Source organism: Festucalex cinctus, chromosome 1, assembly GCF_051991245.1.
Source record: "Festucalex cinctus isolate MCC-2025b chromosome 1, RoL_Fcin_1.0, whole genome shotgun sequence".
Lineage (NCBI taxonomy): Eukaryota > Metazoa > Chordata > Actinopteri > Syngnathiformes > Syngnathidae > Festucalex > Festucalex cinctus.
Window position 1 is genome coordinate 33,147,245 of NC_135411.1, and position 16,751 is coordinate 33,163,995.

At 39.9% G+C, this 16,751-nt stretch overlaps 2 protein-coding genes and 1 long non-coding RNA gene across 5 annotated transcripts; 2 read left to right on the plus strand and 1 right to left on the minus strand.

Annotated features, from left to right (window-relative positions):
• Window positions 1-2: 2 nt before the first annotated feature.
• Window positions 3-13,649, minus strand: map2k4a (mitogen-activated protein kinase kinase 4a). 3 transcript variants are annotated; one of them, XM_077531060.1, is made up of 13 exons: window positions 13,166-13,649; window positions 11,507-11,542; window positions 10,193-10,225; window positions 7,016-7,118; window positions 6,631-6,805; window positions 6,435-6,554; window positions 5,218-5,337; window positions 5,082-5,133; window positions 4,743-4,870; window positions 1,884-1,961; window positions 1,658-1,806; window positions 590-635; window positions 3-508 (listed from the first exon to the last, which is right to left on the minus strand). In XM_077531060.1, the coding sequence occupies exons 1-13, from the start codon at window positions 13,308-13,310 to the stop codon at window positions 395-397; spliced, it is 1,299 nt and encodes a 432-aa protein (XP_077387186.1). In that variant the 5' UTR covers window positions 13,311-13,649; the 3' UTR covers window positions 3-394. The 3 variants fall into 3 exon arrangements, with proteins under 3 accessions (XP_077387186.1, XP_077387188.1, XP_077387187.1); XM_077531062.1 differs by lacking the exon at window positions 10,193-10,225 and having other exon boundaries at window positions 4-508; window positions 7,016-7,106; XM_077531061.1 differs by lacking the exon at window positions 10,193-10,225 and having other exon boundaries at window positions 5-508; window positions 13,166-13,648.
• Window positions 12,840-13,622, plus strand: LOC144024815 (uncharacterized). Its single transcript, XR_013284822.1, has 2 exons — window positions 12,840-12,979; window positions 13,043-13,622. It is a non-coding gene; the product is annotated as an uncharacterized LOC144024815 (long non-coding RNA).
• A 1,063-nt stretch (window positions 13,650-14,712) lies between the features above and the next one.
• tmem220 (transmembrane protein 220) lies at window positions 14,713-16,721 on the plus strand. Its single transcript, XM_077529574.1, has 6 exons — window positions 14,713-15,191; window positions 15,273-15,302; window positions 15,405-15,465; window positions 15,729-15,852; window positions 16,149-16,208; window positions 16,296-16,721. Exons 1-6 carry the CDS (start codon window positions 14,961-14,963, stop codon window positions 16,426-16,428), a joined length of 639 nt encoding a protein of 212 aa, XP_077385700.1. The 5' UTR covers window positions 14,713-14,960; the 3' UTR covers window positions 16,429-16,721.
• The last annotated feature ends 30 nt before the right edge of the window (window positions 16,722-16,751 follow it).

The following is a 16,751-nucleotide window of genomic DNA, read 5'->3' on the forward strand; positions in this document are numbered from 1 at the left end:
TATTTAGATTCTCTTAGCATAATCTGGTTTACATCATAAACAACTTTATCCTCTCACGTCTGACTTTTTACATGACAAATTTGAGAGAACAAACACATGATGCTTTCCATTCACACACGCGCAATCAGCATGTTTCCAGCAGGAGGCAACACTTCCTATTTCTCCGTAATAATAATTAGCATTCATCTGGATGTGTAGTCATGAATAATATTGCATCGCTGAGAGACACTCATGACGGCTGCATGTGTGCGTTTGTGAGGGTGACATGAAGGAGATGAACGTGCTTTTTGCTCACAACTTTGCTTGTTTTGTGTGTCTTGCTTGAAGTCTTCATTGTAGCAGTTAGATGAACGAACGGATGTTTGTGTGTATTTATTTTGCTTATGGTAATCGCTCAGTCCATGTACGAAGGCGAGCTAGGAGAAGTCGGCATCTGATCCAGAAGTCTGCACACATATCCGGCCACGTCCACCTGACGCTCCTCGTACATCTGAATAAATGGATCTTTCTGGAAGAGCGTGTGCAAAAACATGATGCTTAGAATGTGGTGCAAGAGATTGTCACATGCTGATGACAAACGTCAACTCACCAGCAGCTCTTTGTACTTTGGCCTTTTGGACTCATCCTTGGTAAGGCTTCAGTGACAAGACAAAGTTATAATGAGTATTATTGTAATTATTAAACGGTTTAAAAACAGACTTTACGAAGTGCACTATAGCATTATGTCCACTAGGGGCATGCTTTATTTTTGTGACACACAAATCAATACTACAGTAGCTACTAATTAAATAAGAAAGATGACTTTGCAGAATATAAATTGCCTTTTTCTCTTGGGGAATACGTTATTCAAAGAAAAAAATGAATATTTACATACATACATACTCTTCCCCCCTTTAAATGAAATGCCTTTTTTTTCTAGAAAATTTGCTGTGTAGGGAAACAATTATAATTCATAATGATTTTTGTTTTGAATTCAGGCAAATAATTCTGGACTAAACACCAACCATTTTTACAATAACAAATAATAAAGAAAGGACATACAGTATTCTCCAGAAAAAAAGAAAAAACAACTCTTCTTGGTATAATATAATGTACAGCAGGGTTGGCGCTGGGTCATGACACTTTTCAGCCAATGTGGCTAAACAGTATATAAAAAAAAACAAAACTCCTAGCCACATTTGCATGTAGCTAGCCACAACATCACGTTTATGTGGCGGCAGTGCCGCCTATTTGCCATTATCTGACTACATGCACCACTCATGCATGTACATGGCAGAGACATATAGCCCAACAAACAAACACGCAGCACTTTTGGGAAGATGGACTTTGTGGGGGGGTTCTCGGCATAGCTTGATGGCTAACTGCACACTGTAGTGGTAGAAATAGGCGAAGTTCTTAGAAATAAAATTGGCAACTGCACCAAAGCATCACAGATTAAAAAAAATAATAAAAAATTGTGCAATTGAGAGAGTGAACAAGTTTCCCGAAATGAATCTCCAGCCGCAGCAAAAATATTTCATAAGATATAACGAGCATTTTCGGTGAAAAAAAAACATCTTGGAAACATGTACTTAAAAAAAAAAAAAAAAAAAAAAAAATGGAAATGCTGTCTTAGATATCATAGATTAGTTAATTGTGGCGACAGTCATGTTCTTACCACACATTGACGAAGGAGATGAATTTGGGCGAGAAGCGTCTCTCGTCAGAGTTGCTGAGTTGCGGGGGGTCTCCTCGGACCACCTGAGTCAGCTGATCGAACACGCTGTTCCATTTGGGGTACGGGAAGCGCCCCGTCGCCAGCTCGTACTGGAACGCGACCACACACATATAGCAAGAAGAAATATTGCAAGATACTAATCAAAGGTCAAGAGTGGAAGGCTCACCAATGTGATTCCCAAACTCCAAACGTCGGAGCGCACGTCGTAACCTTGCCGCGACGCGCAGGGGTCAATTCGCTCCGGCTGGAAAGACAAACAGACGCAAAAATGATTACACACACGCTGTTGCAGCACTGTAATAAGGTTTCAAATGATGGCTTCAAGCTTGGGTTATAAGTTAAAATCAGGGTCTAAAACTTGGGTTAAGGTTTCAAAAAGGGTTAGAGTTTCAAATTTGGATTTAAGTTTAGGGTTTCAAATTTGAGCTTCAAACAGGGGTTAGGGTTTCAAGTCCAGGCTTCAAAACAGGGTCACAGTTTCAATGTAGCATTTCAAAGTAGGGTTATGATTTCAAAATAGGGTTATGGTTTCAAAATAGAATTTCAAATGAGAAATGTTTTCAAACCTGTGTTAGGTTGTGAAATTAGAGAAATTAAACAAGCTTTGATGTTTCAAGTTTGAGGTTTGATATTTAGGTTAGGGTTTCAAATTGGGGTTAGCATTTAAAAAACATTGGTAGGATTTCAAAATACAATTTTAAGACAGAGTTAAGGTTTCAAGTAAGGGCTTCAAAAAAGGGTGAGGGTTTCAAAGCAGGGTTTTAAACAAGTTTCAGGGTTAGGGTTTTGAATGAGAGTTTCAAAATTGTGTTAGGGTTTCAAATTATGGCTCCAAAACAGAGTTAGAGTTTCAAATCAGTGGTGCAAGAAAGTCTCGGTGTTTCAAACATGTTACGGCATAAAACTGGGAAAAGAAACACACTATGTGGTTTCAAATTATGGTTTCAAGCTTGGAGTAGGGTTTCAAATGAAGGTTTCAAGACAGGGTTCGAGTTCCAAATTGGTGTTTGAAGGCATCCTGGAGTAAGATTTTGTTTCAGATATGATACCTGAGGAGGACCAATCAATGAAGACTGGACGCTTTTGCATGTGTGTGTGACGCTCGTCTGAGGCACAACAGACACACATGTCAACACTGGTCTGTGAAGCGTGTCACATGACCACAAATGCGATAAATTCCACACACTCAACTTAGTGCCACATTGCCTCAAATTATTTCTCGAGTGTCCCCTGACATGACTGCGATCGTGTGCATGCATGCGTGTGGTCCCGATTGCCAAATTTAGAGTGGAAAACTGCTGGGGGTGTTGCTGATGTAAACATAAACCCCAAGACACAAAATAACAGAATGGCATCATCACAACTCTGGCCAAGACACTTACCAAAAAAATCTAATATAATATAATATAATATAATTAAAAAAGCAGAGTCCACAATAAGGAAAAAAAAATACTGTAATAAAAAAGGGTTGTGGAGGGCAGAAATCCAAAATGAGTTAGTGGTTTGTGGCAAATGTCTTACACTGTGTTGTTTCTGTGAAGGATCTCGGATTATGTTTTTCAGTGATTTTAGGATTGCACATTCTCAAATACATAATAGAAAGGTGTTCATGATTTTATTTCTATTTGTATGGAACCACACCACTCCCCTTTGCTTTGAACATACATTTCTTCGTTTTATTGACCAACCACGTGCTAGGGCTGCACAATATATTGAAAAAATATCGATATCGTGATATTGGCCCATGCAATATGCATATTGCAAAGACATGCAATAAGTTTCATATGGAATTTTATACTTTTATTTGAATTTGTTCAGTCAGACGTGAACTAAAATGTGCACTGCTATCCAATAGTTGAAAATTAAGATATAATTACAATTTATTAATAACTAAGAATATATTGAGTTTACTTATTTTGCTGTATGAAAAATGTAATTCTTTCATAAGATCATAAAAATGTCATTTCTTTAGGTACATGTTAAACATCGCAATAATATCGATATCGCTATATTCAGCAACTATATCGAATATCACAGGATATTCCAATATCATGCAGCCCTAACTTATGGGGAAAAAAAAAAAAAGCTTTATTACAATTTTTATTAAAATGAGTGTTTTTCAAGCATATTTTTAAAGTCTTGAGTGCAAAGTCCAGAGATCAGCAAACTTTTTGAAAGTGAGAGCTACTTCCTGGCACTTCTTTGTGAAGTCAAAAATGTGTCCAAATCATTAGGTGATAAATCATGTCAATGTAGTTGTGGCCCCTACCTTTTATCCATGAAAGCTATGATTAGGTCATGTGCTACAATACGGATCAGTGACCTGTACTATTTTTCTGCAAGTTAAAAAAAAAAAAAAAAGCAAAAACAAAGCTGTGATGCCGTGCACTGGTAATTGGAGCTATTTAAACTTTTTTTTTTCCCCCCCCCCCGACACAAAAAGCCGCATGTCACGAAGAAGCTAATTGTCGAACAGGCCGGCAGGCTTCTCGAGTGGTCCTTGGGCGTTACCTGGTGGCCGTGGACACCATGTTGGTGACACCTGGCATAATCTGTCAACTACATCGGTGCACTGTTGCTTTAAATCTTGCTACCGTAAAAGAATTGTGGGTAACAGCCTTTCGTAAAGGTTGGTCAGGTGAGACCTTTGCTAAAGGTGGCATCCAGACAACTTTCCTAAGCATTTGTAGAATTCGAACGCTTCTATCCTTCAAGTACTTCTAGTAATAAAAAAGGATAGGAAATTTTCTAGGCAAAAAGTAGAATCCAAAGAGGCCTAAGAGGTTACAGCACCTTGCCCAAGGGTGGCCTACAGGTTAGTGGCAGGAAGGAGGTGCCTTATATCGCCTTTGATGGAAAAACACCATTCTAGTATCCATGAACCATCTATTATTGTCAAACTCAATTTCAACTAATGATCCAAGAAAGAAAGGCAATGAATGTGACGAGATGAGAGCAGGAAGAAGCAAGCATAGGGCAACGCATCCATTCTACAACATTCAGGAACTTGTTGTGTGAAACTTACGGCCATGTAGGGCCGGCATCCGGCATCGCGTGTTTTGGCAATAGAGTCCACCAACTGGCCGCTGATGCCGAAGTCACACAGTTTGATGTTTCCGTTTCTGTCCAGGAGAATGTTTGACGGCTTGATGTCTGAATAAACACATCAAATAAATAGACCTTTACTAGCGTTCCAATTTGGTGCATTTTCAGGCATGCTGAAACCTCCACAAAGGCCATTAAGACATTGGAATAAAATCAAAAGCGTCCAGATTTCGATTTTAATTTCAATCGGGATTTCAGACTGCTTGGTGTGATAATACAGTAATAAAAATTATAATAACCTCGTAATAAGGTGTCTTACCTCTATGGATTATTTTCAAGTTTTCTTTTAGGTGGTTAAGTGCTTTCACAGTCTAAAAGTAGGAAGTAGTTAAACATTAGATGGGAAGACTTGAGATGTAGTAAATGATGATGATGAAGGGGAGGTTATAACTTACAGCTAAAGTAATCTTCCCCAAGATTTCCTCAGGAATGACGTCGTCTAGTGAGCAATACACAAACTTGTAGAACTTGTCTAAGGAGGTAGCCATGAGTTCCATGCAGATCCAACAGTCGCCCTGCAACATCCACAAAACATTTTAGTCAGGAATATTCCAGAATATCCATAATCATTTCAAAGACGTATATACTTACACATAGACATAAACACAGTATTGTCAGACCTTATTGAGTGGGTCAGCCCATTGTTGCTACAGTACATGCCCCAAGAAGAGGTTCTAAGTCCTAATTGCAAGTTCTAGTGACAGTCAAAAGACTCTGCCCCAAGACAATGTTTTAGAAAAGAGGAAGTACTAGTCTCAAATTAAAGTGTTTGTTCATCCATCCATCCACCCATCCACCCTACACCGCTTATCTGAGGTCGGGTCGCGGGGGCAGCAGCTTTAGGAGGTTCCTCGGGCTTGATGAAAATGTTCATCCCAATACAGTGTTTAAGTCAAGTTTACTCAAATAGCGCTTAATAACAAAAGAGCCTCAAAGGAATTCACAAGCCCAAAGTCAACAAATATTAACAAGGAAAAACTGAAAAACCCTATATGGTGAAAAAAGAAGAAAGCTTGAAAAGGGACCACAGATGGGTTGAATCCCCCTTTCAGCATGACCAGGCTGCAATGGATGGTTCTAGTCCTAAGACAAGGTACGAGATTAAAGTTACGATGAAAAAATATAATCAAAATACATTCTTCCGTCTACATCCCATGAGAGGTGGTTTTGAGTATTTAAAGCACTGCTTATCAGGATTCAGTTTTCATTGATTATGGCGGCACCATATGGACAAAAGCGGTATTGCTTTCCCTTGAAAAAAACCACATTTCCCATGAGGACAAGCGCTGACCATCGTGAAATCCGGATGTCCCCAGCGCCCGCAGTTGGACTGAATTATATTGTTTACAGTGGCTATTTTCTATTTTTTCTTTATACAGCACAAATATGTTAACAGCAGACGGTGGTTGTGATCTTACCTTTATTGTATACACACAAACGCTCCACTCCCCCACCTCCTTCCCTTCCCACGATGCATTCACAAGCATTCGTAAACAAGAAAGCACAAAACTTGAGTGTTGCGTGGCTGGTCGGGTCAGTGTGGAAGGGCGAACTATCAAGCTGATGGCTATGGCACTATCGACTTATGATTCAGTACATCTATGATACCGACCTCTCTAAAAAGAGCTCCGTAGAACTGCACAATGTAGGGACAGTCGCTGCTGCGCATCACCACGTCCAAGTCCATGAGGAGCTGCTTCTGCTCCTTCTCGTCCACTGTCGAGCGGATCCGCTGGAAAATCAGGGATTGTGTAAGACCAACAACCTATTTTAGTGCCGTGTGAAAGAGGGTTGGTGGGTGCGTTCACCTTGACCGCCATGATCTGGTTGCTGGGCTTGTGCACCATCTTGTTGACGGAGCCGTACGCCCCGCGGCCGATCTCGCCCAAGTCCTTCAGGTCCTCGGCTGTGAAGTCCCAAAGCTGCTCGGGCGACAGCTTCAGCTTCCCGGACGACTCGATGCTGTGTGTTCTCAGCCTCTCGCTAAGGCGGGAGAAAAAAACAACGTTACACACATTTACCAGGACAAAATAAGAATGAGCTGAAAAAGGGCAACTGGACTCTTCTTGTTTGTTAACGACTTTTCGTCTTGAATCCAAAAGGCTATATTTTATAAAATGTTTGGTGTGCCGAATGCATGAGCGCTTTTTAGGATGACTGAAGTAACAGAACAAAATGGTGGAGATGGCTCACATGTGAGGGTTCTGGAAGGGTTGCCCGCCCGTGTTCAGTGTGAATCTGGTGGTGGGTTTGATGGGCGGGTTGGCGAAGTTCAGCTTGAGGGCTTTACGTTTACCTGGCAAATATAAAAACAAAAGCACAACAACGAGGAGTAAAGTCACTGACTTTCAGGACGGTCCTTGAACGCACGATGCTGAAGAACATGAGGCAAAAAAAAAGATGAGTGAGGAGATGCTCCATGCCACACAGACACCAAGTTAGTAATCACACATCATCTTCATTTTGGCCCGCGCTGATACATGCAAGAGTAAATGAGCGACATCTAGAGGCAGGAATCAGCAAGTCAAGCTGTGTTCAGGTTCCAACATCCCAAAATAAAGTATACCACCTCAAGAGACTTCATTTCAGTCAGTGTCAAAGGTTTAAATCTTTTGTTATCTGACAACTTCTGGAAAGGTATCTATGGTCGAGCAATTCTAAATGTGTGTTGTTTTTTGTTTTGTTTTTTGACAAAACATTATACTCAGTTTCCTTGGAGTGCGTCAGTGTCACCTGCTGGCAATGATCACCAGGGAATTTAGACACAGGACACACAAGGAAGATTGACAAAACATTGTCGTTGCTCACTTGTTACCATCGCTACAGTGTTTTGTTTACTCTCGTGCTTGTGCCCGTGTTTTCCTAGTACATGCCAGTAGTGCTTCTCGGCTTGCGTTTGTTTCCACTAAATACGACTGTGATTTTCTCTTGTTGATTTTGGCTTTACCTTGTGTAGGTATTTTAGTTTTGTGTTTTGTTTAGTATCATCCTCACATGGCACTCCATCCACCTATATTGATTTTGTTTACTTTACAGGCCAACCAGGCACGTCACTTTTTGTTATTTGTATTTTATTCACGCTTACACGCTCCTTTTGTTCAGTAAAAACTGTAAAACTTGCTATACCACCGGCATGTTTATGCAATCCTGGCAATACACAGCCCAAAAACAAAACAATTTCCCCATGGCAAGAAAAATACATTATACTCTAGGAAAAAAAAAGGTAAATATTATTAATCCTTTGGGTACTTTGATGAAAGAATACCACTGACTTGTTATACAATTAAGACACTGTTTGGAATTGTAAAAACAATGCAAATTGTCTCCTTTAAAACAGAATACTCTAGACTGGCATCCAAATACTGTTTGAGTCACTGTGAAGATTAGTGACGATAAGACTATAGTCTGTTTATACAGTATTTCCTGATTTGTATCCACTGCCATTGGCATTAGCTTGATAGCCAATACCTTCTAGTGAACAAAGTGATGTGAAATTGTGAATATTCTGCTGTTGCTATTGTCCAACTGTTTGCGATGACTGACAAAGGTGTGAATGGCTACGTTAGCGTAGCCTGTCATGCTAACTGCTAGTCAAGAGAGTGTTTCAAAAGTAATTCATTGTTTTTAACATATTTATATTGAAGTGGTTGTCTTCTAAATGTACTGCTTGTGACTCAACCCAACTTTATTAATGTTGCCCTTTCACAGGTACAATTATTGTTAAGGTTGATATTACTTAAAACATTGCCTACAAAGGTCATAGGATGGCAACAGTTTGGAACCAGGAACAAATTACTACAAATCTGAATTTGTATTCATTCATTCATTCACAGAACAAAAATACTACTATAAAAAAATGTTAAGAAAAAATTGAAATGGTTCTGATACGGGCTTGAATCAAACAGACTATTCTAAACTTCTCCCAAAGGCATCAGATGAATGTGTTGTGACATTCCATCGTGCGTGTGATTATGAGTGTTCTTCAGTAGCGTATGTACAAAAAAAATTAACAATACTTACAGAAAAGTGAAAGACAGTGTGCAAGCACCATCATTGCTATTGGTTAAAGCGTTCATTCAGGAAGTTATGAATGCTTTTAAGTAGGAAAATTTTCATCCCAGCAAATACAGAGAAAAGTGTCAGAGTCAAAGAGCATCTGAGCTTAGGACTTGTGCCGACCTACAGAAAAAAACAGTAATAAAATGTTCTCTGGGAAAAGCTTTTTGGGTAAGAATTGAGCAGCGATTACTAGTCGTCATTCATCACCGGAACTGTGCACGTCGGCCGGCGATGTGCGTCGATTAATATTTATCGACGGGGTGGGGTAGCCACAAAATTTCTGATGTCTCCAACTGCTTTCCTGGTAGAATCTTCAATGTCTTAAGGGCAGAATCAAGGCTTCTTGGACTATCACTGCTCCAGCGAGAGTCTCGTAACCGGCCACTTACCGTGCATGCAGGCCATGTTTGTCAAATGCGGTGTCAAATATTCCCCACAATGTAAACCGTTTACTTTGCTGTAAAATCAGGAGATTAGCGGGAGAAATGACTGATCGGAAGCCACGCGGGAGCCAGGGTTGAAATTCAGGAGAGTTGGCAAGTATGCTCTGTGCTAAGTCTTCAGTAATAAAGTTGTGCTTGTACGACTATGTACAACGTGCACGTTAAGAAGGAAGGGTGCACTGTACATTTTCAGCTACTCGTGGCAGTAGCGATTGGAAATTCAATTTTCTACATAGAGCAGCTTTAAACTTCTTTTGCAAATTTACACCATCAGTTAATTTTCTTTCCTACTGCTAATATTTGAATTATTTCATGGATAATCAAACAGATAAATACCGTTTCTTTAAAGTAGATCTGATTTTGCAAATGTCCTCTTAAAAGGGGACACGTTTCGTTTTTGGCTTTTTCAGAATGTATCGCAAAATAAGTGATAGTCTGGTACTTTTTTCAAGGCAAGGTGACAGTGGGGATTTTAAGATGAAGAAAATGTTAAACAACAATAAAGTACATGGAAATACACCACGGAAAAAAAAAAAAGTTTTTGATTCAGTGGGTGATTGCCATACACACCAGTGTGAATCATCAGAATTGTACCTGTAACCAGCCAGGGAAAACCCTGCTTTGAGTTAAATAATTGTACATTACTAAATAGTTGAATCAATTACAAATAACATAATGAGATGACTAAAATAAACAATTTTACTGATAATTTATATTTTATCCTGTAGTCTGCCAAGAAGTAGTCTGGCACAAGCCCGCTCTTGACGTGGATTAGCAGCGAGCAGCAGAACACACACACACTCACACACATCCACAGACTAATATTAGAAGTTGTGAGCGCGCACACACACAATGAGCTTGGTCTTACTTGGGGGCGCTCCAGACAGGTTTATCTGAAAGCCTGGAGGCAAGAACACAACGTTTACTTCCTGTTCAACAATTTCCTGTTTGGACCGACATGCACGTGCAACATCCAACATGGCTGACACTGTGGCATGTGGGTGAAGTGGGGGGGCACACGTAAAAAATGATAAGAAAATGTATTAGAAGAGACGGGAGCGTGGTCTCCTTGTGGGCAGTCTCACCGTCGTTCCACGTTAGAGAGCGTTAGTTTGCAGCGTGGAGGGGTGGGGAAAAAAATAAAATAAAAATCAGAGCAGGAAGAGAAAACATGGAATCATCACATCATACAGGGACACTAGTAGAACTCTTCTTCTCTCAATAAAGCATCACAATCACTCAGTTGAAACTGCTTGGAAAACATCCGGGCGCGACACCAGTTTGCCGAGACAAAGAAATTTCAACAGAAAGTAGGCAATTTTGGTTTGAAAGTGGTCATTTTGGATTATTTCTGTAGTATGCTCTGAAAGTTACAAAAAAAAAAAAAAAGAGCCTAACACCAGTTTGCATGAAATTTGACATATCCATCCATCATGACGGGATGCATGAAAAAGTCTCATGCCCCAAATTGAAAAATTGAACAGGAACCCATCCATTTGTGTAGCCTCTGTAAAGACTGAAAAATGACCTATAGATATAAAAAGTGTGAACGTGGGCAGGTTACAAACTCTGCTCACATTTTCATGCTTTCTATATCATGACTTGGGTGCTACTTGTTCGAATGATTCAACAGGATTGTTGCCTTTCCTGTTTTTGTAGACATACCTTGCACAACCGCTTCATTTACTCCACGTCGCTCTGGGGATACCACCACACAAGCGAAAGGGAGGTAATTCTCTTTGACAAAACACCCAGTCATGGATGGACATCAGATGTGTGTTTAAGCTGCACATTTGGTCATTATTACCGTATTACTTTTGTTTAGTTCAACTTGCAAACCAAATTAGAGAAAGAAAAGGTTGACTCTCTGCCGTGTATGATGGAATAAAAATGCTCACAGATGCTGACTTGACTTGACTTGGAAGCTGGATGAGCATCCCATAAGTGGGATGATTCCATACGTCTTTTTTCTTATTAGCCTATTAAGATGACTAGTATAGTATAAGAGTAGTGTTATCCTCTCCTCTTTAATATGGATTAAAAATCAACATGCAGCTACATAAGATAAACCACGTAGATGTGGTAATAATGTGAAATCAAGCACAGGTAACTTGGTCATTAGCTGGGCTGATCCATTGTTATTTAAACAAAATTGCAGTCAAATCAATGGAATATGTCTTACCTGTTTCACTTTGACACCTCCAGCAGGTATTGGCATCTGAAAAGGGAAGATTGTCCATCAGTTCATTCATTTCACATCATCGTTGCATGAATTTTCATAAACATTCAACAGAACTTCAAACTGCATACCTGAAAGTGAAAACGAGACATTTAGCATCAATAAATTCATTTTACATTGCATCAAGAAGGATGCATAAGCAATCTTTAGTGCTTCATTGTAATGCAAACCTGCCAAAGTCAAGAAGAGAACTGGCTGACTTCATATACAGTAAAATCTATCTGATAACTACATATGATGTGCTAATGACTGGTGTGGCTATGAGAGTTTCTGGATGAGTTTGGCATGTACAAAATTGACTTGTTGTCCACGTCAAGTCCTCAAGTGCCACCGATTGTGTTCAAGTACCTAAAGAATGAAGCCAAGTTTAGACACAACCCGAGTCGTGAATGTCAAGGGTGTTGCAGTTTAATCAGAGATGACTCAACAGCGATTGAGTAACTTTATCTTGTGGCAGCATATATGGATATCATTTTAATAAACAGATGTTCAGAAAACATTTAGCAAGGAAATTGTTTTTAAATGGTTAATTTCTGGAATGGAATTTGGTTGTCCTGGTTCCACCATGAGGGAACAAGGCAAATGGTCACAGTCGTAATGACTCAAAGAAACATTCAGGTAGTATGATGTATTTGTTTGTGATATATGATCCGGTGACTGCTCCTTGCTACATTACCCAGGGGAGTGTTTTGGTCCAGGGAGTAGCCAAACACCCAAGATAGCTACCAACAGTGGTATCACTGATCCAAAAGAATTGGGGAGGACAATCAGAATAAGACAAAAGAAAATGTCTCAAGGATGCCCAAATTCAACAGAAAGTCGACTTGAGCATTTGGGGCACATTCAGTGGTACCCCCATAAATCTTAGAAAAACAAAGCTCCTAACAACTTTTACCAACTGTTATGAAAAGAGGTCGACAATGTCTAGATTGAATGGGAAATCGATAATTTTCTGGTAAACTTGCTTCAGAAGTGCCCCCAGGAAAGCGAGAAAAAGATGCCCCCCACCCCAATTTCACCAATCAACAAAAATTGGGTGGACATTTCTCTCCTGACAGGATGCATGAGAACAACTAAAGGACAAAAAAAAAAAAAAAAAGTCACCCATTTGGGCAAATTATTTCAGTAGCGCCCCCCAAAAATGAGGGGAAATGACCCCCGACACCAGTTACTAATGGTCGTAAATTTAAATCACTAATGGATGTTGCGATTTAAACGGAGGTGACACGACGCCGATTGTCTACTCTCGCGTTGAGGCAGAGAATAACTAAATATGGTTTTAAACAGACCTTCGGAAAATATTTGGCAAAGGAGTTGCTTTTGCATGGCGCAGTTTTGGAACGAAGTTTGGTAATGTTGGTTCTTGACGTCCTTAAGCAGGTCACACCTAAACTGACAACTCTATTGAACGTTCAGGTAATACGATATATTTTGTTGATATTTGTCATTGATATTTGATATCTCCTCTCCTATTGATAGCTCCTTGCTACTTGCCCGTCGTCCAGTAGCGTAATCCGCCGGCCGAAGTCCCCAGCGGCTAACACCCGAATTCGAGTTCACCTTCGCTAGATTTATCCATCCATCCCCTGCTCGCTCACTCACCCTGCAGGCTGCTGACGCTGCTAATGTGCTGCAACGGCTGGTGGTGGGCAGCCGGGGCGGCGTTCACCGTGCCGCCGTTGTTACTGCTGGCCGCAGAGGTCTTGTTGGGACCGGGGCTCGCCATTGTTGTGTGTTTAAATTCCATCAGCGGCGCCGGGCCGGCGGCGGCGGCTGTCTGGCTGGCTGTCGAGCGGGCGGGCGGGCTGCCTGCAACGAGCTCAGACGCTTCTCCTGCTCGGCCCACACTCAATAATGCCCGTTCCGCAGCACCATGCAGGCCCCGAGAGGCTGTCGGTGTGTATCGAGGCCGGTAAAAGTTGAGAGATTGGAGTTGAAAAACAGCGTGTAAGGAAGCTGGCTACCTGTGAAGAATGGTGGCGCTCACAACAACATCAGCTAGGCTACGCTAAGCTAAGCTAAGCTAAACGAGAGAGATAGCAGCGATCAGCTGACCAAATGACTGACATCTCTCTCTCTCTCTCTCTCTCTCTCTCTCTCTCTCTCTCTCTCTCTCTCTCTCTCTCTCTCTCTCTCTCTCTCTCTCTCTCTCTCTCTCTCTCGACCCCTCCCCACCCCACCAACCACTGACACACCTACAAACAAATAATTTTTTCTTCTAACTGAAAGGCATTATTTATTTATTTATTTATTTATTTATGTATTTATGCATGCCCAACATGAGTATCTTGATGTGATGATCACAATGTGTAAGGGAAATAACTGTACTGAACATGTGATATTGAATGCATATGGGTGCTTTATTTTGTATGCATTAGTATTGAATTTAACTTCACAAGTAGTATGTGTTATTAATTGTTTCATTGTATGTATATGAATATTTGTAAATGCATTGTTTGTTTGTTTGTTTGATATATATTGTGTGTTTTTTTGTTTCTTTTTTACGGACCCCAGGAAGATTAGCTTCTGCATTTTGCAAGAGCTAATGGGGATCCAAACAAACCAGAATTAAACCGTATTTATTTATGTGTTACTGACATGTATTATTTATTTTGTCACTGGTGTATTTTTGTTTATTTTCCATAATTTGATTTCTCTTTGTTTATTTTTCACATGTAAAGATTTTTTTCCCCATTGATTGACCTGCGTACGGCCTGTGTCCTCCCGCGCGCACTCGCACATACTTTTCTTTTAATTTTTTTTTTAAAAGTAGTAACATGTTTTGTTACGTATTTATTTATTTATTAACATTTGTCATATTTTTTCGGTCAGTTTACGTTGCTTTTGATTTCTGGGAAGATTTTTATCGACAGTATTCAGGCAAAACAAACCCGGAAGTGATGCTAAAAAAACAAAACAAAAAACACTGCACTTTATACACACAGGTATTTTGACACGGGTAAAGTTTTTTTTTGTTTGTTTTTTATACTGATTTTAGTTGGTTGACAGATAAAACATGTCAACTCCGTATCATGTGACATATCAACGACTCCCCCCCACAAACGAGCCAATCGCAAACCCTCACTGCCCCCGAAAAAAAAAAAAAAAGTAAGGAGGTAAGGCTTAAAATAAACTTTGCACTTTAGACCTAGGCTTCTCTTCACTTCTGGTAAACTTAACGCGAGAACGGAGTTTGTATTTTTTTTAAAGTTATTTAAAAAAATGTTTGTTTGTCTTTTTCTTTTGACGCTCATATTTTGTATGTTTGTTAATTCCATCACAAATTAGTCTCCGCTAACTTGATGTGTAAATCTTAGATTACATTATTGCCGTGATTTTTTAAACTAACCTGAGACTGAAGTGTAACAGTGTCAGTAAAGTTGGGCACCCACGTTAAATGAACCAAGCGAACATGGAATGCGGAGAAAAGGCGAATTACAATCAAATCCCAACCAGGGACTCGGAGGGGACGCTTGAAAAGGGACGCCTTGACGTCTCGTGCGGGCGGGCGGAGACGAGGATGACGTTCCAAGTCAACGCGTACACGGCAACCACCTGGATGCTTGTTGTTTGGCGAGCGTGCAATGGGATGATGTCTTTATTCTTTGGTTTGGCAACGTACGTACAGGTGAGCTTTTAAACTACACAATAAAGTTTTAGTCATGTTAAAACAACACCACCACCCTGATTTCTGGACTGTGTTGGGCAGATCAACGACCCGGATGCCGCCTTGTGGATGGTAAATAATAAACACACGAGAAAAAAAAAACATAAATATGACACCTTCAAGCCGACTTTAGTGAATAATAATCGTGTTTTGTGCATTTTTCCCCTGTTCTAGTTCGGTTACGGCGTTCCTGCCCTCCTCTGTGCGTTCATTGGGCTCAAACCCCACGTGACAGGTATCCAAACCAAAGATGCTTCATTGTGATTGCCCCGTGGCTGCAATACGTCGACGCGTCCGCCATGTTAGATGTGGCATGTTACGTCTACCTTGTCAATTAACGCAAGTAAATAGATTTGAGTCTACAAATTTTGTATGCAAATAGATGTTGTAATGAACAAATGGCATATACAAAAAAAAAGTAGGCTAAATGTTCAGGCTTATGACATTTCAACTGTCAAAAGTCAATATGATTGCTCCGTGCTGTTGCTATTTTTGCAGAGATGTTACCATGGAGGCGCGTGGCTGACTTGCACATAATGCTGTGCACTGGTATGCTCTTGATCATTGGATGGAAGCTTTACGGCCAGAAAATGACAGGTGTCTTCCAAGAAGAGGAGGCCAGGTAAATGAATAGGATACCCTAAGATATGTGAACATCCGTCTTTGTGACCAGATAAAAATAAAATGTTTACTATTATTATTATTATTAGTAGTAGTATTATTAGTATTATTATTTGACCATAAAAGTCATATTACATTTCATTTTTTAAAATCATTTTTAAAGCATTTTTTTTTTTAAACGTGTTGGGGGGGGGGGGGGGGAAATCTACATTGCCGTATTCTGTTTTTTTTTTTTTTTTTTTTTTTTTTTTTTTTTAAACTATTATAATTTTTTTATTTTATTATTATTTTTCTTAGAGAATTTGGTGGTGTGGTGCTGACCGTTTTGTGGCTTTTGTTGTGTCGTCACTCGGGAAGGTACAGTCAACATCAACACATTAAATACGTCGCATACATTATATTTAAATTAGATTGATTTAACAGCCACGTTTTGTTGTCCTGCAGGTCGGCGGTGGGCAAGCTGAGAGTTGCGGCCGCTGTCCTTGTCACTCTCTTTCCGTTTGTGTGCTGGTTTTACTTCCACGTCCATGAGGAGCTGCGTACCAACTGGCCCACGCACTGCAAAACTGCACTTTAACGGCAACAAACGGACATTCTATTTGGCATATGATTGAAAATTATGGACCAATAACAGGGTTTGTTGAAGCAAGATGTGCCATTTTGTACTATAATTGTTTAATGTGCAATTTCATGTTATTTAATTTTATAAAACCATTTGTGTGAATCGGTGAGATACAAATACTTTGCTACTGTAATGTAATTGTCCAGTGATTGTGTCTTTTCATTTCGAGCATTATGAGTATTAACTGAGTTATAAGTAAATGAGTTAAAGTAAATCTTTTTTTTTTTCATTGTTTAAAATGGATATAGTATAAAATTGACAGTAAAGTTCTTTTTCTA

Bases quoted from the DNA above. Each gene is read 5' to 3' on its own strand.
- tmem220 (XM_077529574.1), top strand. From the start codon at position 14,961: ATGAACCAAGCGAACATGGAATGCGGAGAAAAGGCGAATTACAATCAA. The intron at 15,853-16,148 runs GTAAATGAATAG...TATTTTTCTTAG, and splicing joins TTCCAAGAAGAGGAGGCCAG to AGAATTTGGTGGTGTGGTGC. The intron at 16,209-16,295 runs GTACAGTCAACA...GTTGTCCTGCAG, and splicing joins TTGTGTCGTCACTCGGGAAG to GTCGGCGGTGGGCAAGCTGA.
- map2k4a (XM_077531060.1), bottom strand. From the start codon at position 13,310: ATGGAATTTAAACACACAACAATGGCGAGCCCCGGTCCCAACAAGACC. The intron at 10,226-11,506 runs GTAAGACATATT...TCTTGCCTCCAG, and splicing joins GAGGTGTCAAAGTGAAACAG to GCTTTCAGATAAACCTGTCT. The intron at 636-1,657 runs GTAAGAACATGA...TTGTCACTGAAG, and splicing joins ATCTCCTTCGTCAATGTGTG to CCTTACCAAGGATGAGTCCA.